Below are 22,953 nucleotides of genomic sequence, written 5' to 3'. Positions count from 1 at the left end.
TACTTGAGGTAAAAAAGGTTAATCGTGGCAATGTTGCTATCCAACTGAAATTTTAGTCCAATGTATAATATTTATGTATTTAAAAAAAAAAGTATATAAGTAGTATATCCGTTAAGCTAGCACCCATAACACAAGCATTAAGTTGCTTACTTTGGGGCTAGCTGGCGCTGTGTGAAATTGTCCAAAGATTTATTAATTTATTTATTTATTATTTATTTTAATGTTGCTATCCAACTGAAATTTTAGTCCAATGTGCTGCTAACTATACAACTTCGTTATAACTTCTGCCATTAATAAGTTGCCTTTTAGTTGCGCCATAAGTCAAGTTTTAATAAGCAAAGCTTCGTCTCTTTTAATTGTCACTTTCTTAAAAGCTCTGCGCCGATTTCTATTAGTGCTCCAGTGGTTTAGCTTGTATTTTAACGCCACGATGGTTTGAGTGCCTTCCTTTGTTACCTTTGACATTTGTTAATGGAAAAGATTGGGATTTTATCAAAGGTTAAGGTTAGAAAAAATCCTTTTTACCTGTAAACAGTACTGTTATTAACATCCAAGTAAGCACAATAACGATGTATTTGGTGTATTTCAGGTATGACATAGGTACCTATGACATACCACATTGTGTTTGTAACTTCTTTGCCCTTCTGCACAAAGTTAAAAACATTTCTTGATTTATATTAGTGTAAACATAGTAGTAGGTACTTATTATTATTCTGTGGTAGTAGTCTAAATAGAATTTACAATATACACCTATACCTACTCTAAAGGTTGAAATGTGACAAAATATGAAATATAATTAATTTCTTTTACTTTACTACGCCTGTAATTATCTACGTCTTATAAATTACTCTCTTGAATTAATTAGGAACACTTCTAAAGCTATAATTTTCATTCAAAGTTGTTAATTAAATTCCTAAAACGACATTTTCTTTGTATAATCTCGAACTTTTAATGACTTGAGCAGTTGTTATTAGTTTTTAAAGGCTGTGTAAGCATTTATAAATTAAATTCCTTGGCTTTTTTGTCTTTCTAAAGCTAATATTTATTGAAACAAACAAACATTCTTTAAAGAATTCAGCACAGATTCCATTTCATAATAAGTTCCTATAGAACCCTAGTTCTACCTAGCATTAGATTAATACATACTTAATGTACATAATAATGATATTGATTCATTCAATAGAACCTGCATGAAGGATCATAATAATTAATTACTGATATAATGCCATAATGAAAGATCATAATTATTATGCCGTCAATGGAATGGTCTAAAGTTACATTTCCGATCCGAAAAATCAATCAGTTTAATTTATAGATAGTTTTTAAATAACTTGACACACCTACTTTGTGTATTTAATTGGTGATATTTTGTTTCAGAACGCAGAAGCTTCATACGACTTCAGTAGCAACGATCCGTTCCCATACCCGCGTTACACGGACGACTGGTTCAACAGGTGCGTACCACCTTGCTTTTCAAGTAGTCATACCTACTGTAAGTAAGTGCGTTGGGATATTGCGTTAAAACTATTACATTTATATAGATACGCTCGTACCGAGTTATTGCTAATACTGATGATAAAGTAATCCTTTATTTTAAACGTAGTTTTATAGCAAGATCATAATAAACTACTTCAGTATTATTCTCATTGGTTTTACGAACGGCCATGCTTTCATCGTCTTTTTATTATTTAGCTATTACTTCTACAGTTATAAAATTTAATCCTAGGCATCTATTTATTTAAGATGTCCATTTCAGTAATATTGTTATAGCAGAAATTTATTCAAATTGGAGGTTTAAGCAATTTGCTTAACTTATTCTCTTCAACACAGAAAACTTCGTGAAAACTTTCAATTGAATTTTGAAATAATTAGCTAATTGAATATTGTTGTATTTTTCTTTCGCGACTTTAAAGATAATAAGTTTTCTTATAATAAGTTTTCTTATTGGAAATATCTAGTTTGGATCTTAATTTCATATTTAGAAATGATTTCATAAAGTTGCGTTGGTTTCTCTATAGTTGTGCAATTTGTTTGTACTTACTAATAACACTTATGTATGGAAAATATTGGTCTAAAATACTGTAATTGGTACTACAAGTAAAAACACTTTGAAAATATTTTGGCACTCACAGTCCTATTGTAATTATCTTTATCTTCATAAATTCCCTCCGAGCCACCTCATTTATCTAGCCTGGCAAAATCCTGCAGAATTAATTTCCATCTAATTTCACATTTCAGAAGAATTAATATCGTCCTAAAAAGTTTGGTATTCTCGTATTTTTTTTAGACTTTTATTTTTCTCTAATAATTCAAATAAGGAGAAAGATCAATCTATTAGCAAATTATTGGCAAATATTACTACTATAGCAAGAATAACCTAAACCATTTTAAACTTAAAAATAAGCGACGATAGCCGAACGGTGAAGATGTCGGATTGGCCGAGGAACGCGGGTTCGATCCCCGTCGCCGACTATTGTGGTGAACCCAACTCGTAATATACGAGCTTTCACGAAAGAAACAAGAAAGAAAGAAAAAGTATTTATTCGAAGCAAATACAAAATACCAAATACAAGTATAAAATACGAGAACTTACCATTAAGTAAAAGATCAAGTGAGATTACCGTGGTGCAAATTGAAACTGAAATCCTGGGTTTTACCACCCAGATGGGACAAAGTGGAAGATTATTACGGTATTGTTTGGTTAAGACGGCAGCAGGCATATCTTTTACGCTTTAAAAGTAGTTGCTAACATTAAATTAGGTATGTCTAAAAGATCTAGGGTTATTTCAGTCCACGCGTTAGGAGATGATGACGCCCGTATTCACAAACATTATTATGAGGTCTCACAGTGCGCGTGGACGCATAGGGTGACACACGAACCAATCACAGAGCTCTATTCAACGCTGTGCGTTCGATTTGCTGCTCCACTTATGCAAGCATCGTTTGTGATTACGGGCGTTATCAGTGTATCTTGGTAGGTACTTAGACGATACTCAACGGGGGGATACGATGATATAATCTAATTCAAAATATACCATTTTCCCAAAGTAACTTCAGCTATAAATATGAAGTTGAGAATGTGCGGAATAATGCGCATTATCATAATTCACGAAGTGGAATTCCTGTCTGAAATTACCCCCAAGCTATGAAATTAAGCACAAAAGGCAAAGTTTAACTAGTGCTGTAAAACTATCGATAGTTTAAGTAGACATCGAAAACTATTCAGACTGATAGCATTAAAGCTCCTCTAAACAAATTAATTTGTGACTCGTGTGTTCACAGAGCGAATAGACTAAATAAAAAAAATGGAACAAAATGATTAGGCTGGTTTCAAACTATTTTGCGAGGTAGATGTCCCAACGGGATCTTTTGTCACACCTTTAAAAATCCTGAGGGTATAGGGTAATTGCGCCGGTTTTCCGTCCAGCTCCTGTTTTCGTCCATTTGACCGACTTGCCACAAACAAATACGGAAAATTAGAATACAAACCTAACTTTCCGTGCAAGTTTGGACTTGTTACAATCTATAATATCTAAGTAACAGTTCTGTCTGCATGAAAATGTAATTTGACAAGTAATAACTCCAAAAAAATCTACGAAAGTTGCTGCTGCACACAAGTGAATGGAAAACGTCGTCAAGTTAGAAAAAAAACGTGCCGGTAGGGAACTTTCATGATATGTTTGATTACTGTTTTAGCTACTTTACGTAATGTTTTTGGCACGTATGTCTAATTATTAGCATAATAAACACTATTTTAAGGGTTTATTAAACTTTTTGTATAGAAATCTTAGATAATTAAGTGGACTAATACTAGCATAACAATTTTGCAAGATTTTGGTTTTCGTCCATGTGGACGGAAACCCTGACACCTAATTAATATTTTTAATAATCATTTTACTTCAATGGACCTACAAAATACAATGTTATTTCTTCCAATATGATCTTTATTGCTATTAAATTAAACATTTTAGTTAACGTCCACTTTTTAACAGTGATAAACCCATAAAAACCGTTAAAAAGATGTGGACGAAAACAAAAAACAGCTTTAAACGTTGTTGTGTTTTCGTCCATGACGTCATGAGCAAGCACTGGGGTGGACGAAAACCAAAATTAGCTATTCCTGTAGATTAGTTTTCGTCCATTTATCCTTCGACCTATTGCAATATTTTCCTAAATTTAGGTAAGAAACTTATTTAAATCTTTTTGATTTCATTCGAAAGCTAACAAAATTACCTTTCAAATGATATACTACAAATCATAGTTACTGTATTGTAGAATTGGTTTTAAGTTAATAATTCAACTGCACCCTTTTTTCTACACAGTGGTCGAAAACTAGCGTACACTAGGACGAAAACTGATTTTTTTGGACGAAAACTAGTGAAATCACCTCTTTTGCATAAAATATTTTTTATAAAAAACCCGTGGTATTTACTTATTGTCATATAATATTAACGTAAAGTAGACTATATAAGGACTAAAATGACATATGATACATATGAGTAAGGGTATTTTAAGATATTCATTTCGCATCACAAAGTTGGCAACTCCGATAATTGGACGAAAACTAACGCACTTACCCTATAAAACCGCTAGTCTGTGGAGCTTTCAGTCGCTAATGTTGTTACTCGCCAAAAGAGTCCTATTTAATGTATCGCTTTGAAAGCTGACAATACATTGTTGGCAGCATTACCTATTTATAATATTTCAAAATAGTATAATTTAAAGTGTTAGGTATCGTTTGACAATAACGTTTTAATAAAACTATCGATAGTTACAATGTTTGTACAACACTATTTTAAACATACCTAAGTTATGCTTTGCCGTCAGTGCTCCTGAAACTGGAAGAGGGCTCAAAGTGAAATTCTGAAGCCTTGGGTTCCAGTCCAAATAGTTTCCAAGTCTCAGCGAAACTTTGATTACCTCGAGAAGTATTTTATTTGCGACTTGAATTAGTATTACACGAGAAGTTGTTGGGTGTAATGCTTTTTAAAAGCAGAATAGAATATACTGGAGAAATATTAATTTGACATACACAGAAAACTTAGAAAAAATGCAAATAGAACTAAACTTAAATGTAATTTGAAATGCCAAAAAGGCGTCCCTCGGAATTATGTCGGGGTTCGTAGCATTTGTGTCTGATGTTTATTTATTTAAAAAAATAGGTCTCGTTTTTCCTAAAGTAAACACTTTTGAAGCCCAATATTAAATGTAAGTGAGACGATATAAGACCCTATTACGTAAATGCTGAGGCACCCTAAATATGTATGTGTACTTTACCCTGAAAAGGTTTACACGCCCGTAACTTCAAACGAATTCAAATGTACCCGTATCATGTAACTTCTCCTAAAACATTATCCACAATATTATTGTTAGACTCAACGAAGATATCAAAGGATAGACGCCCGTATTCACAAACGATGCTTGCTTAAGTGGAGCAGCAAATCGAACGCACAGCGTTGAATAGAGCTCTGTGATTGGTTCGTGTGTCACCCTGTGCTTCCACGCGCACTGCGAGACCTCATATTAATGTTTGTGAATACGGACAAGAATGCTTGTGATAGAACTGGACTATTCCCACCTCTCGCTCCCACCACTGCAACTCCTGTGTAGCCAGGATCTTTAGCTTGACCGCCAATAAAAACCCAACCAGTGAAAGTCATGTTTGTCCCGGTCGAACGTTAAACTGTCATTGGACCCGCAAAAAAATTAAACAGAAGAACTTATGAGGGGTTCGAAGGTCATAAGAGGAGTTCGAAGTTAAGGTTCGACTTCCCTCCTGCTTTTGATATTAGTGAATTCTTTTAGCTTAGCCGCAGACCAGACTTTTTGTCGGCGGATAGGTCGGTCCAGCTGTTGTTGTCAGTATGGACATTATGAAAGTGTGTACATTACATTGATTACCTAAGTATCGGCCGATTCTTCATAAAAATTAGAATCAGGCCCAACTTGCGGCCAACTAAAAGTCGGTGGTCTGCGCCTTAGTCGGGTTGTTAAATCAAATCAGTGTGAACAAGTATGGAAGTGTGCACATTGGTGTCAGCCGATTCTTCGTATAAATTAGAATCGGGCCCAACTATCGGCGGATTAAAAGTTCGGTGGTATTTCCATTATGTTCTGAATTGTTTCAAAATGGATATCAACAGATACAGTTATTAAAGCACGGTGATATTTCCATGAAGCTTTGTATTGTTTCAAGATGGCTTCCAATGAAAACGATCCGATATCTTAGTTAAGCTTTGGCGGTCCCTTAAATATTTATTAGACGTAATGGCTGAAAGACAGTTACACTGTGGTTAATGGCGCCATTCTATCAAGGGGATAGGCCGTTAACTGAATGGTTGATTTGCCAGTTGGCTGTGACTTTGACATAATTCAAGTAAATTACAGCTGGAATTGAGATGTCTCGAAATCCGATGGTTTTAGGAGCTTTTTTTACTGTGATCTGTAGAATGACTGAACTTTGCGCAGGCATAAAGAGTCTTACGTACGCCCATATTGACGAACATTACTATGAGTAAAATAAAATAGTAAGACCCCATGTCTTACTATTTTATGTCTTAACGCGACGTTTATTAATGAGTTACATTAGGTAGGATGCTGTGCTCAAACTGACCTCTCTGATTACTAAGTACCTAGACGAGGGTGATTGCTGCGTTGGAGTATTTTTGGATCTCCAGAAAGCCTTCGACACAGTTTCTATCCCGATATTACTCGCACGGCTGGAGAGTTCAGGTGTTAGGGGCATAGTACACTCTTGGTTCTCGGACTATCTGACAGGTCGACGTCAAATCGTGAGAGTGGATGAGTATCACAGCAAGTCTGCTCCATGCAACTACGGTGTCCCGCAAGGCAGTACGCTCGGTCCAACACTATTTTTAATTTACATAAATAGTTTATGTGATCTGAGTGTTCCTGGGGCTGACACCATCATGTTTGCAGACGACACTGTGGTTTTATTCCATAGTAAAAAATGGGAAGAGGCGAAGCATATAGCAGAAACAGGACTAAGTCATATAACAGCATGGTTAGAGCACAATCTTCTAACAATTAACTCCCAAAAAACCAAATTCCTCTGTTTTAGCAAGACAAAAGCCAAAAGTCCAGACAACAATTTATGCCTAACGTTACACACATTCCCCTGCAACCAGAACATACAATCACCCTGTCATTGTCCTACTCTCTCCCGCATTCAGACAATCAAATATCTGGGTGTCACTGTCGATGACAACCTCCAATGGAAGCAACATCTAAATGTAGTCTCCGCTAAGGCGCGCAAACTCATATTTGCATTCAGACAGTTACGTATTGCAGCAGATCACGATCTTCTTGTCTCAACTTACAAAGCTCTTTGTCAATGCATCCTTACTTACTGTCTATGTGTTTGGGGTAACGCGGCGAAGACTCATATGATTCTGCTGGAAAGAGCTCAAAGAGCCGTTCTCAAAGTTGCACTAGGTCTTCCTTATCGGTTCCCAACAGAGCATCTGTATCAGCAAGCTAGGGTTCTCCCAGTCCGTAAATTATACATACTATTAACCTTATGTAGATTCCACAACAAAATAGTCCCACATACAACATTAGACAAAAGGAGAGTCCCTGGGTTCACTATTCCCATAACACACTCAGGACTCATGAAACGGCATTTTTCACACATGGCCCCTAGACTGTACAACAAAATACTTGCAACAAGTAAAGACATCACACAACTTGTTTCGGTAACGTTTAAAAAACTTATTATAAAATGGATGGAACAATATACGTACGACACTTTAGAAAAGTTAATCCAGACAATAACTAGTTTCTCTTAGCACACTTATTCACTTACACACAAAATCACACTCACACTATCACACACACATTTTTGTTTTGTTTTTCTATTTAAATTATTTTTTAAATTAAAAGATAAAATTTAATCTAAACACTAAATTTTAGTCTTATGTTTTTTTGAGGAGGAGCCTGACTCTCGTTACACAGGTTAACCTTATACGAGAGCGGCACATATCTTGTAATTGTAAAGTGTTTATTTAATAAAAGTATTTTCATTTTCATTTTCATTTACATTATGTATTAATAAACGTCGCGTTTTAACCCGTATCATCCTAGTGATCCATTTTTGGATCGGTTAATTAAATATTTTTTAATTAAAGTTGCATGAAAGCAGTCATTGCTTTTTCTTTATGTTGGCAGCACTGACAGTTCTACCGCTCTAATCAATCTGTTAGATTTTTGTTCACGCGCGCAAATAATGCAGTTTTATGAGCTTAATTTTTTTGTTTTTCGTGAAAAAATATCTCGTCGACAAATGTAAGTATTTTAAAATTTCTAAATATGTTGACAGCTTTTGTTTTATCGAGTTTTTATCAGTTATGGGTCCAGATACCATATAATAATGCATTGAAATATAAATATAGGGTATTCGCATATAATTTTTACATTTTACTATACCGATCCATTTTTGGATCAGTAGGATAATATGGAGATGGTACATTATTATAAACTTGTGTAATTGTTAGTAATTATTTTTCATTTATTTTGTTGTAGATTGTCGGTAAATGAGATCGTATCGTATCTAGAGGAAGTCGATGATGTGTTTTCAGCGAATGTTTACATAACACCCCCAGATAATTACGACAAGAGCGATGAAGATAGCGGCGATCTTCAAATATAAATCATCTATCTAGACTTTTAGCACAGGCTGAATTTAGGGCTATTGTGTCATCCCAAAACGATTTAGATGCCATAGAAGACATTCCGAATGAGTCATTATCAGATACACCACTACAACCACCTCCATCGAAAAATAAATGTTCTGCTTCCCGAAAATGGAGGAAAACAGATGTCCCGAAAAAGGCAGACAAAGTGTCGGAGCCACAGACCAGTTCTTATCACCGAATCTAATGGGTTTTCCATGAATATGTTGTATGGTTCCATGTTTTCCAAAATATGGAATCATCGACTCATCAATACTTAGATTTCTATCACCAGGGTAATATTTTAGCCATCTATTGTTGAGTAAATTCCATAAAGGACGAACTTTTGCCAACTTATCCTGTGGGGCCAAGTTAGTGTTATCGGCAACGTGAAAGAATCGCAGCAGTTCTTCAAATCTGCTAACAAACATATTCATGGAAAACCCATTAGATTCGGTTATAAGAACTGGTCTCTTTGTACTCGTCTTGGATACTTGATATATGGAGAGCTATCAAGGGGCAAGCACACGAAATACCCACCCAGAACTCGGTGTAGGTGTTTCTGTTGTTTTAGACCTCATATCTAAATTGCCACCTGGAACTTACAGCTTTTACATGAACAATTACTTTACGTCTTAACTATTGCTGGATAAAATGAAGGCATTAGGACACGATGCGACAGGAACCATAAGTTTTCTTCTGCTTTTCACTAAAAATAATTTGTAAAAATATACTATTTTGATATGTATCTTCTTATAATATGTGATTCTATTGTTTAATAAGAAAGATACGACTAAAATAATACGATTTTTTATAAAAACCTTGAATTATTAACAATCATCTTCCTAACTAATGCAAAATTAATACAGTGGCATATCTTCCTACTGTTCCATTTTTGGATCGGTACTGAAACTGAAAGACAGAAAGCAAATTTTTTTTTTCTTATACATATTATTGTTCAGTAGGTTACTAACATGTAGTACTATAAATTTCGTTAAAATCGAATCAGCTTTTAGGTGCTTGGGAAGATACGGGTTAAGACCCGTGTCTTACTATTTTAGTTGAAATGGAACGCGAAAGTTTAAAATCTTATAATTACTATGAGGTCTCAAAGTGCACCTGGACGCACAGCGTGACACACGAACCAATCACAGAGCTCTATTCAACAATGTGCGTTCGATTTGCAGCATCACTTATGCAAACATCGTTTGTGAATACGGGCGTTACAGAGTAGGTTGGGCTAATTAGGGTTCCGTAGCCAAATGGCAAAAAACGGAACCCTTATAGATTCGTCATGTCTGTCTGTCTGTCCGTCCGTCCGTCTGTCCGTCCGTATGTCACAGCCATTTTTTTCCGAAACTATAAGAGCTATACTGTTGAAACTTGGTAAGTAGATGTATTCTGTGAACCGCATTAAGATTTTGATGCAAAAATAAAAAAATAATAATAAATATTGAGGGCTCCCCATACATAGAACTGAAACTCAAAAATTTTTTTTCGTCAAACACATACGTGTGGCGTACCTATGGATAGGTCTTCAAAAATGATATAGAGGTTTCTAAAATACTTTTTTTCTAAACCGAATAGTTTGCGTGACAGACGCTTCCAAAGTGGAAAAAAGTTGGTCCCCCCCCCTCTAACTTCTAAAATAAGAAAATGAAAAATCTAAAAAAAACATGATGTAGGTACTTACATTACTATAAAAACTACCAACGAAAATTGTTTTGAACGAGATCTAGTAAGTAGTTTTTTTTAATACCTCGTAAATCGTAAACCGCTTATAATATAATCTTTCATACAAATAACTTAAATTAAATAAATCAATGGTACGGAACCCTTTGTGCGTGAGTCCGACACGCACTTGGCCGGTTTTTTTATAATATCGGAATACACATTTATAACGTTTACTTATTGATTTATTTTAATTTTCGTAGCTGGTAACTCTAAAATGTTATCATTATTTTATTCATGAAAACATTTTACGGTGCGTGGTTGAGCCCGTGGCGTGGGTAGAGTCATTAAGGTTAAAATAAATTGATGCTCAATAAATCCTTTTTAAATATTGTACGTGATTATAAATAATAGATTTGTTTGCTCTTGTTTAGTCATGGAACGAGGTGCGCGGGCGAGGTGGCGGCCGCGCGGGACAACGGCGTGTGTGGTGTCGGAGTCGCCTACCACTCGAAAGTCGCTGGTGAGTTCATATTATGTATTCTTTGTCTATTTATATCTAAAACTAGCGGTCGCCCGCGACTTTATACGCGTGGATATCGTTTAACCCCCATAGGGGTGAAGTTTCGTAAAATCCGTTCTTAGTGAGCACCGACGTTCTAAAAGGACTCCCCATGCGTGAGTCAATCAGTCAATCAGTGACCTTTCGCTTTTATAAATATAGATAAGGACAATGGGCTCAAATTACACAAAGGCTATCAAGCCATCAAGTCAAGTGTTTTATACTCGTACATAAATAGCTTTCCAGATGCAGTTATGATTTCATTAACCGTTGCTAAGATTGCAAACTTTTAATCTGGAAATAATGAATTTATCATTATGGCAAACTACGATGGTACTCGTATTATCTTACGTATTCTTTTATGATTTACTGGCCATCATGGGATGAGCAGAGTACTTTCTATACCTGTATTTCTCTGCATTAGGTACGTCTGCAAACTCGCGGTCATTTCTCTCGCTCCACTGGTGCGGATGATTGGCTCTTTTACCCGCCCGCTGACGTCACGTCATATTCCATTTTTAAATTTCCATCCCGATGGGATCCCTCTAATGTTGTCTTTTAATTAACTTTGCTTCTGACCTCCGTTGATAATGCTCGTTTGTCATTTGTTTTCGTCAAGCAAACCGTAGAAGACGTAAAGCAAAAACTTTTTTAAACTGAATAATAAATGATTAAAAAGGTTTATTTTACGCAAATGAATGCAATCAATCTCAGTTACGGACTGAGCTAATATTATTACAGTAGGTATCTAAATTGGATTTGAAAATTGGCTTTTAAGAAATTATAAAAGCACTCAATATAAATTTGAATTCTTGCAACTTATTCCGAGCCGAACAGACTGAAAAGAACCAATATTGTACAGTCAACCGCACACACAAAATATTATTTTGTTGCAATATAGTACCTATCCCAACTACCTAAGACGCTACAATATTTACCTTGATGTGCTGTCGTCTGTACCCAAAGTCCGCATTTACCTTTGTAATCACTATCGTGAAAGCCAGTGAACAAACAAAATGGCGACTGACATCCGCCTGTATTCTGCAAAGGCTACCTTTCATCTTTGTGTAATTTGAAAAGTAACAAGCCTCGGACTTTCAAAGAAGCATGTTTTTTTTAATTTCTTCTTCGCACTACAAAAGTAAAGTATACCCTAATAATACCTGGAAAATATTATTAGGTTACCTATAAATAGTATGGGATAAAAAATTAGCATGTTACTTAGCTTGTACCTACGAGTAGCTACGAGCTTTTAAAATAAGCTTTCTACAGTTTGAGATTAATTCAGTACTTTCTCGTAAATATCTAGGAGAAGAATTAAACCCCTTTAAATTAACTAGCAAAACCAAATTCAGAACCTTTTTATACTCGTGAAACTTCAAAAAAATAAATATCTTACCTAATGAAGAAAGAGGTCGAACTTTATCACGACATTTATTTGTCCTTTATTCCAATCTATTCATCATTAACAATAATATATTTCTTAACATGGTAACAGATAGTGGACTAACAAATGAAAGGTGAGATAATTGTCTCTAACGCAAGGAATATCGCAATGTTATTAATGAATTGGTACTGTCTCTATAGACGAATGAAGCACAAATCTATATTAATTTTGTCGTTTCTAATTATTTCAATTCAAATTCTAGTATAGTCAGGTTTCTGTTGACTTGCTTTCACTTTGTACCTAAATTGTTGTAGTATTACTTGTTGGTATTCAATTCCAATAACTTCGTTTCAATTTTAGTGATGCCTTCCATCTTCTGCAAATTGGAGTGACTTCATTTAAGCACTCCACTTAAAGTATTGCTTCAATTGCTTAAAGTGGTTAGAGTTAGTTCAGAACTAGAATTTAGTTAGATGCAATTGCTATATTAACATGCAATTATATCCTTAAGTTTTATTCTAACATATAAAATAAAACGTGTAAGAAATATAAGTGAAGTAAGTAGCTGGTTAGCTCATAAAGGTAGCAAGAAAGCGCTAGATGCAAGCTGCTACCAACGGGCAATGTGGAAATCATTGTTTCTATGTTCAGCAGTGGACGTCCTGTGGATGAAATGATGATGAAGAAGTAACTCTGTTGGTCTGTTTTAAACTACATTTTGGTAGTTTGAAAAATATTACCATTGCATTGATTAAGCAAAGGTAACTCAATGCATGAACTACGCAACATAGCTGATAATAATAGATAGACAGAATATTTTTATTGGTGTCTGGCTGCTAACATGAGTGGTCAAGCCCACACAGTAGGCTACGTGTATACACGTATTTCCTCTTATCAGATATTGCTGATAGCTAAAACACAAGCCGTGTACCCACACTTTGTCCCTCTGATTGATTTACATGGACGTTAATGTGCGACTACATTATCGGATATGCCCAGTTTTGGATTATTGTGTCCATTAATCGTGATGTATGAGTATGATCAAAGCTTTCCACGAATTAGCATGCAAATACTGATAATCGGCTACAGTACCTAAATTTTTGCGCGTTTATAATATAACTAGCGCCCAGCCCGCGACTTCGTACGCGTGGATCCCGTTTTACTACTTTCAGGGGTTGAATTTTGCAAAATCCCGTCTTTGTGGTAAAAGGAACGCCCATGCAAAATTTGAGATTTCTAGCACTTGTAGTTTCTGAGATTCCGTGATGAGTGAGTGAGTCAGTCAATCAGTGACCTTTCGCTTTTCGATAAGTAGATATAGGACCTATTTAAAGACAATAAGCTGAGTGATTCCGGCAGAGTAGAATAGGTGTCAAGTCAACCCAGTCTACCCTTGTTGGGTGTCTTAGAAGGTAAAGAGACAAATATGGGATCCTGTGGTCTTGATAAAGAAATTACCTAATGATAATATCTAAACCTACATGTTGAATTTTAGACGAAGAATTTTAGAAGATTTTTAGTTGCCAAAAAGCTGGTAATACCTAGTTAGGGTATTTTAATTTAGCAGAAAAAAGGTGTCCGAGTTTTCTTTCTTTTCCCGAAAAAACTGTAATAACGCGTATTTATGCTGTGTTAAAAAAGGTCTAACTACTTTTATAATAAAAGGTGTAGGCGCAAACTATTCTCATTACTATAAAGTTGGGGTTAGGTATAAGTCTGGGACAATACAAGGATGCTTTATTTCCCACAAGTCTCGAACTAAAGCTTTCTTGGTAGTTCCAAACTTATTTCTTCTTCAATATTCGGCATTATTATTAAAGTCTTTATGTAGACAGTTGCCTAGAATTTGTATGCCTAGCACAATATATTTAATAAGAAAGTTTACCCCACAGCCAATAGGTTAAAAATTAACTAATATTATTACTAAAACTATTGTCACGCGTACGAAGTCGCGGGCACAGCTAGTGTTTAATAATAAAGTTTATATAACATCCCTAAGATGAGATATAATGAGATTCATTCAAGCATAGCAAGTAGGTTTAAGTTACAAAGTATGAAGACCCTTTTATCGAAGCACCTTCGTAATGGTCATTGTTCGTTGTTTATATGAAGCATGAAGTTGTTGGACCGTGTAAATAAAACGTCCCTTCTTTATTTTTCTTCACTTTATCTCAAACTAAAGTATGATATATCAGGTTTTCTCATTTCTTAGTACAGTGAGCGTCAAATAGCGTCAAAATAGTTCCAGAGACCCAAAGTAGCCAAAAAGTTCGCACATCTTTATTTCAATTAGAATAAGGTTGTGTTGTCAACTTTTTGGCCACTTCGGGTCTCACGAATTATTTGATGCTGACTGTACATACCTATTTTAATAGAAAAAGAGACACTTAGTTTGGGACAAAATACAACATTACTTTTTGTATACATATACGAAAGCCGAAACACGTGTCACGTATTTCAATCTTTAGAATCAGTATAAAAAAATTAAAGTGATACCTTGAAAACTCACGAAGTTCCAAGCTTTTTTTGTTGTCCCATTATCCGCACGCGAGTGTATACATCGTACAGCGCGCGGCACTTTCGTTGTTGACAACACAATGTTTGTTAAGTTTGTCTATGGGCGACGGTAATCACTTACCATCAGGTGACCCGTCTGCTCCTTTGCCTCCTGTCACATAAAAAAAAAAAAACAAAAAAAATGATATACAAAATTATGCGATGGATTCTATCACTGATTCTGAACAAATAGTTTTAAGGTTTCGTATATACTAAAAATAACCTTGTATATCGACGGAATAATTTAAGTATTACCTAATCATTTGGAACTTCAAACGATACCAAAATAAACACAATCCATGTACACATTAGTATGCTCAAGTTAACTTAGTAGAACAAACAACGTCGCAGACGACCTAATTACGTTTGAATACATCCAATATATACAGCCTAAAATATTTGTATACAGCCTACAAATAACCTTTGACAGGTAAACTTTCGAGTATTTATGTAGCAGATAGTAGTGTGACTACAAAATAACGTGATTTTATTACGTTTTCCTATTGCTGCCCACGCAATTAAAAAGTACTAAGATGATAGTAGACAGGCTAATTATAGAATGGAGATTAGGTACTTGTTATCTCAATTCGATAGTAATTATCCTTATCAACATAGAAACTTCAATCGTTCGTCGATCAAATCGATATAAATTATCAAAATAACAAAAAGTTCGATACCAAATTCGAATATAGAGAATCGCCAAATAGAAGTTGCAGCATCGATTATTTTCGCAATATCGTTATTCGATGTCAAAGAGTCTGCTTATGACTTACCTAAATCTCTTTCTGAATTCATGACGTAATCATTCAGAGCCTTAATACGATATTAATAAAAGCTTTACCGCAAGCCTCTGAAATAGCTGTTTGGACACCAAATTAATATTATACAATGTAGCTTTTGGACATAGACGGATTAGGTTTAGAAAGTTACCATTCGAAAATAATTATACACGAGTAGGTAGGTACCTAATGTAAAACAGGTAAATGAGAGCGTGTGGACTGTGTATACAACTGCTGGTAGGGTTTGTATTTTATAATTAATCCCTTTTTACAAAGTAAATGTGTGGTTCAGTAGAGCTTTGTAAGTTTGTTATAGATGTAAGTTGAAGTTGAGCTTTTCTGGCCAAACAAAACTGAAACCTGACTCGTATGCGAACACAAAGTTAAAAGAAAAAAGTTTGGATCTTTCAAAGAACACGATGTTCTCAATAATGACGTGGTATTCGAAGTTGCAGTAAAAATACCTACTAATATAATATTAATACTCTCTGACGTCATAAAATATGAATTTCCTCAACACGGATACATTCATTTGAACGTGGCTTATGAGCTTATCGACTTTCCGCTGTAACCAGTTTCAGCATCGGCTTTTAGTCGCTTATTGTTTTACAGAATATTACCACGGAAATGTACAAAGTAATAACATATTATAAATTCTATGCAATTTATAGGGTCTGGTCAATTAATTTGAATATTTATTTAATTAACTAACGTAGGTACACAGATTACAAATTATGGCTTAAACGTAGAATACGTAAAACGTAGATTGTTGTAGTATGTTACATTATTTTGACACTATGGCAAAGAAAATACGCATGCTTTCAGCGACATTTCTTCTAGTCGTAGCTTGATTTTCTGAATTAGTTATATTAACCGCGGTCAGTAGCTAGTTAATAAATAAAGGAACAGCTTGGAAATTTCTTTTCCGTAAATTGAAAAACCTGTCCTTATTATATCTTAATCTACTTACGTTATTGCGTAAAATCATCTGTCCTTCATCATTTAATACGTAGGTGTCAAATCTCGTCGAGCCAATTTAATTTCTTTCGCCCGAGAAAAATAAGAGCTTACGGATAATATTTTGTTTATTTACTGTACGTAGTATTTTTTTCCTTATGTATACAGCTGGTATTATTGCTTTGCGTAAACAAACTTCTATACACGAGGCCTAATCTTGTTATGACTTTAGGAAATTATTTTTATAAATAGGAAACGGGCAATAAACTTTCTTTTACAGTTGTTTTAATTTAATAAATAACTTTATACCTTAATGTATACTTTCTATAGATTCTACAGAATTTATTTACTTTATTGGAAGTCGGGGGACTTACAAAAATTCGGGAAAATACCGCCAAATCTCGAATATCTGGTAACCCTAAATCCGATACGGTCTCCCGCCATTTTTGTTTTGAAGTGGTTAAAGTGCAAAGTTCGAAAAGTCGCAAGTTACGTGTGTAGGTTCCCTGCAAAAGGGCCTACATACCTATGTAAAGAATTTAAATTTTAGGGGGGTGTAAACGGTTTTACTTATTATTGGTTAACTTCAATTTGTTTATTTCCAACAGGTATCCGTATGTTAGACCAGCCTTACATGACGGATCTCATTGAAGCGAACTCCATGGGGCACGAGCCCCATAAGATCCACATCTACAGCGCGTCATGGGGCCCCACAGACGACGGGCGGACGGTCGACGGGCCCCGGAACGCTACCATGAGGGCCATTGTCAGAGGGGTTAATGAGGTACGTATAACTTCTAGACTAGTAGGTCTGAAATGGCAAATGACATTGAAACAGATATGAAACATACTTAAATTCGCTACAAACCGAATATTAAACGAATAATGTCGCCATTTTAGTCCTACACGTCTTGATTAAACCAGCCTCTCGGAGCTGGCCAGGTGTCTAATTTTTCTCATTTTCTACATAGCCTCATACTTAAGTAGGTAGACAGTCTGTGATAGTCTAAATAGAAACATATCAGTTAGATAAACTATTGGTTTCACAGGTCTTAAACAGAAAAATCTGTCTCGATTGGTACAATCATCTAACCAAATAAACATTTACACTCCTATTCATCACGTAGGTAGAGATTTACATTCATTCTTAATCATGTAATATTTTCCGTCTCAACATTGCTCCAACAATACCTGAATTTCCAAATGAACACCAAAAGCTGTATTTCAGCCGTATTAAAGCCATTAAAACACCGACCTAATCCTCGATGTAATGAAAATACCTTTTGCACCCTCCAATCGGAAGGGGGGGCAGGTGCAAAAGGTGGTTTCCCTTCAGAAATCGAATTCCCCCTCATTCGGACCTGAGTATTTTTTCTGACACCTGCCTTAATGGAAACGTCCGCGAACGTTACATCTGTCGGCTTCTAAGTATTTTCGGACAAATATTTTTTGGGAAGCCATTTGTAAAGGCTTTCGTTTAGATTAAAAATTAAGCGGAGAAAAATAATTAAACGAAATATTGTTTAATGGCTTAGTTAGCTATTACGTCCATTTTCTGTCGCTGTAAAATGGTTTTACTAATGAACACGCAATTCTCTTTTTCACACTAACTAAAATTAAAGTTATTCAGCACTAAATTTAAATGTTTTAGATAAGAAATGAAATTAATTAAGTGCTCAATTCATTAAATAACTTAAATAATGTCAAATTATCATTACTTAAGCATTTATAAGCTCTTGCGTCATATTTTTATTATTCTATCCATGAAAGTTTTTAGAAGTTTTAGAATCTAGACTTTACTAACATAGAATTTAATATGGCATACTAATATAGAAGAAGTAACGACTAAAACCTGGCTCAAAATAACGTGTTTTCTTTACCAAAAGTTTATTTAATCCGTTCAAAACGTGCCACCGGCTTAGTCACCTTGTTTGCCTAGCTAGACCCACGTAACCGCTAAGTGCTACGTGACACAAAACCAATATTATAATAGCAACCAAAATACAGGCTACATAACTTTATAGAAATATGTTTTAAAATGTTAGGAATTCGAAATGAAATTGCCGAAATTATCTTACAAAAGACCGACATGACTTCTTAAAGATTTATTTGGATTTTCTATTTCTAAATATTACAATGTTACGCCCGTATTCACAAACGATGCTTGATTTAAATGAAGCATCAAATCGAACGTACAGCGTTGAATAGAGCGCTATGATAGGTTCATGTGTCACCCTGTGCGTCCATGCGCACTGTGAGACCTCATAGTAATGTTTGTGAATACGGAGTTAAAGGTATCGGGAGGTTACCTAATTCAACACTTATTCGATATAAGTATCTAAACTATCAAAAATGACGATACAAACCACCGACCCGCAAAGCCTTTTAAGACGAGAGCTTTTATCTGGTATTCATAGTTATTTATAATAATAATAATAATAATACACAATAAACAGATTGGTACTCTCCGGCAATACTTCCACTCAAAATCTGAGCACTCGAAACTTCACACGGCTGTGGTTACAATAGACAAAAAACTTACCCCATTAAATCTATCTGACACGAACCCCCAACCAAATCAACACATCACTGAAAAACAGGAAAAGCTGAATGCGTGGGCGCAGAAACAGCTCCATGGAAGACATAAAGCCGACCTCAGCCAGACATTCGTCGACAAAGACAAGTCGAACGCATGGCTGAAGCGCGGTGAACTCTTCCCGGAGACCGAAGCATTTATGATAGCTATTCAAGACCAGGTTATTGCAACACGAAATTACCGAAAATACATAACAAAAGAACTTACCTTCGACTTATGTAGATACTGTAACAGTGCACCCGAAACCATCCAGCACGTCACAGGCGCCTGTAAAGCTTTTGTTCAAACCGATTACAAGCACAGACACGACCAGGTCGCCTCAATTATACACCAACACCTAGCACACGCAAATAAGCTCATCCTCAAAAAAGTTCCATATTACAAATACTCACCATCTACTATTCTAGAAAATAAAGAATGTAAACTCTACTGGGATCGCACAATTATAACAGATAAAACTATCCATTTCAATAGACCGGACATAACACTATTTGATAAAACCAACAAAACAGTCTACTTAATAGATATTGCCATACCGAATACCCACAATTTACAATCCACAATATCAGGAAAAATCTCCAAATACCGCGACCTTGCCATTGAGCTGAGAACTCAGTGGCAAGCACAAAATATATTTATTATACCAATAGTTCTATCCTCGACCGGTATAATACCGCAAAGTCTAAACAGAAGCATTGAGGTCCTCAACATGCCACCCAGTATAATTTACACTCTACAAAAAGCCACTATCCTAAACACCTGCCGAATTACTAGGAAATTCTTATCTTCTAATTTAACGACTACTGCCTTACATCCTATTTCGCTTGACTGAGGTCCGCGTAATAGGTTAACTACCCAGACTTTTATTTATAAAAGAATGGAGAAAAAATAAAAACTAGAAAATAATAATAATAAGTCATTTATTTCAACACACAGTCATAGGTTTAAGGTTACAGTTAATAATTATAATAATAATAAAATATTTAAATTTCATTTCAATTCACATTAAATTAGATTCAAACAATTCAAACAGTCAATTTTTGCATTTTGCTATTTGTTCGTTAGTCAGTACATTAATCATAGAGCAATGATTAATGTACTGACAGTCAAATCTTGCGGAGAGCGCGTTTAAGATGATGTTGGGGCTGCCCCGGACCCTGCGCACTAGGGATGCGCACCGTTTCCGTAGCGTCGTATAGAAACAGTCGACGCGCCACTCAGCAAACATCCCCGAAGCGCTGCAGTACCGCGGCAGCCCCATCAGCATCCTGAACGCATTATTATATTGTACTCGAAGGGCGTTGAACTGTTTCTGCGTATATGCCACCCACAAGGCACTCGTGTAGAAAGACGTACAAAATGCTCTAAACAGAGCGATTTTGACGCCCCCCGAACAACGAGCAAACCTGCGCGCTATCATATTGGCCCTAACAGACAACGCCCTTCGCTCCCTCTCCATGTCTGCATCATCCCTCAGGTCAGAGGTCACCAAATGACCTAGGTACTTGAATTGGTCGACCCTTTTAAGCATGGTACCGTTCAGTTTAATGGGCGGAATGGTGTCAGAACTCTTCCCTTTGACCCGAAAGACCATGCACTCGCTTTTCTTAGCATTATATAAAAGACCATGACTAAGAGCATACGCTTCACATGTACCTATCAGCCTTCGCAGTCCACAAACTGAGGCACTCAGCAGCACCATATCATCTGCGTAGCTAATATTATTGGTACAGACTCCATCAATGTGGCATCCGATACGCGTGCTGCTAAGCTCCTCTATTAGGGCGTTGACGTACAGGTTAAAAAGTCTCGGAGAGGTCAGCCCCCCCTGCCTCACCCCACACTCCAACCTATACGGGTCCGAAAACACATTTGACCACCGAACAAAGTTGACCTGATTTAGATACCAAAACTGAAAGATGTATATTAGTTCTTGTGGCATAGCTATATTCTTTAATTTTTGCCACAGAATATCATAGCAAACCAGGTCAAAGGCCTTTGAAAGGTCTAAAAAGCACGCATAAATAGGCGTACATCGATCAGTATAGTACCTGACAGTTTGCTTTAGACACAGAATAGCAGATTCTGTGGAGAGTCCTGATTTGAAACCGAATTGGTTATCATGGATGCTAAGGTACTTATCAAGCTGTGTGTTAAGCAAACCGTCAAGAACCTTTGCAATAATAGTGGCCAATGAAATAGGCCTATAATTTTTATGGTCACTTACATCACCAGTTTTGCTTTTCACAATTGGGACTACCACAGTCTTCAGCATATTAGCTGGTAGGTATGAATGTCCAATACATAGAGAATAAAACATGGCAAGTACTCTAGGCAGGTGTACTCCAGCATACTTGAGGTGTTCTACACTGAGACTGTCGTGCCCGGGTGACTTGCCTCCCGATATAGATCTAATGGTTTCCCTCACGTCTCTCGCCGTGAACCTAATACTCATTTCCTGCCCATGAGGACCTACTCCACAGATAATCTGTGATGGCCCCAAGGGCGATTTGACGGTAAATTGTTCCCTAAACAGGTCAGCTACAGACTTAGGACTATGGAATCCACTGACGCTCACAGGCAAACCAGGTTTATTATTAAATTTACTAGTAGTTTTCCAAAAGCTACGAAAATCATGCTTAGAATGTAGTGAAGCGAGTTTATCCATCTTTATTTGTTCATAATTATTCTGACACAACTTTAGACGAGATTTAAATATCCTTCTACTTTCACGCATTTCTTCCCAAGCACAACCTACTCGCGGTTTGCCACAAAGGACCCACACTTGAAATTTATACCTAGCCCTCCTGTGAGCCTCCCGAACGTGCATATTCCAACCATTAATATGTTTTTTCTTTCTAGCCCGACCTGCAACACAGCTATCAGAAGCAGAACTGGACAGTGCATCTACTATATCTACATACATTTTATCAATAATACGTCTATGATTTATATTTCTACAATAATTGTCACAACAGTGTCTGAATTCCGTAGGAAAATCTATTTGCTTCAACCGTTCATGACATAATCTATTGAAATGCACAATTTGGTCTTTATTTCGAACCCCCCATTGTACTTTATTATCAAGCTTAGAATTATTATTTAAGTTAATCAATTTTGGAGGAATAACATTAAAATTACATTGAACTATTAAAGGGAAATGGTCAGAGACTACCGGACTATACCTAACAGATATGTTATGAACCGTTGAAAGTGCCGACTTTGTGACCACACAGTGATCTAGCCAGCTCATACAACCATTTATATCGCTCACATAACTATAAGTGTCAGACGTTAGTCCTAACTTCACAACATCTGCACAGTACCATTCCAAGTCAGTACAGAAATTACATAATTCATAGTAAAATTGCTCACCTGGGTGCGCATTAAAATCGCCGAGCATGTAAACAGATTCAATACCTTCACTGACAACAATAGCGTTTAAGGTTCCAAGACACTCAGTGAACTCCAGTAAATTTTTAGCACTGTCTGTTGGCATGTATACACTCATCACTAATATCGATTTTTGATGTAACATTATTTTAATTGCACATATTCTTGTATTATTACACGGCACAATCGACACGTTTGGGAACACACTTTTCTGCCACAATAGAGCAACGCCTCCGTAGGGTCGCCCGCGCAGCATGCCCGCCGTCGTATCCACTGCAGAAATACCAGTGTAGGCGAACTCGTCATCAATGCAGCTCAAGAAATCGATGTCATGCGGCAGCAACCAATGCTCTTGTAGGGCG

At 36.1% G+C, this 22,953-nt stretch overlaps 1 protein-coding gene across 1 annotated transcript in view; it reads left to right on the top strand.

Moving 5' to 3' along the window:
* Window positions 1-22,953, top strand: part of LOC135080895 (neuroendocrine convertase 2) — a 94,743-nt gene that overhangs the window by 57,880 nt on the left and 13,910 nt on the right. Inside the window, exons 6-8 of the mRNA XM_063975624.1 lie at window positions 1,378-1,454; window positions 10,796-10,884; window positions 17,211-17,386. Of these exons, the coding sequence (XP_063831694.1) occupies window positions 1,378-1,454; window positions 10,796-10,884; window positions 17,211-17,386 (342 nt within the window). The remainder of the gene's footprint in view (window positions 1-1,377; window positions 1,455-10,795; window positions 10,885-17,210; window positions 17,387-22,953) is intronic.

This window comes from Ostrinia nubilalis, chromosome 18, assembly GCF_963855985.1.
Source record: "Ostrinia nubilalis chromosome 18, ilOstNubi1.1, whole genome shotgun sequence".
In the NCBI taxonomy this organism is placed as follows: Eukaryota; Metazoa; Arthropoda; class Insecta; order Lepidoptera; family Crambidae; genus Ostrinia; species Ostrinia nubilalis.
The sequence above is the reverse complement of the archived record's forward strand: the minus strand, read 5'-3'. Positions and strand labels throughout refer to the sequence as shown.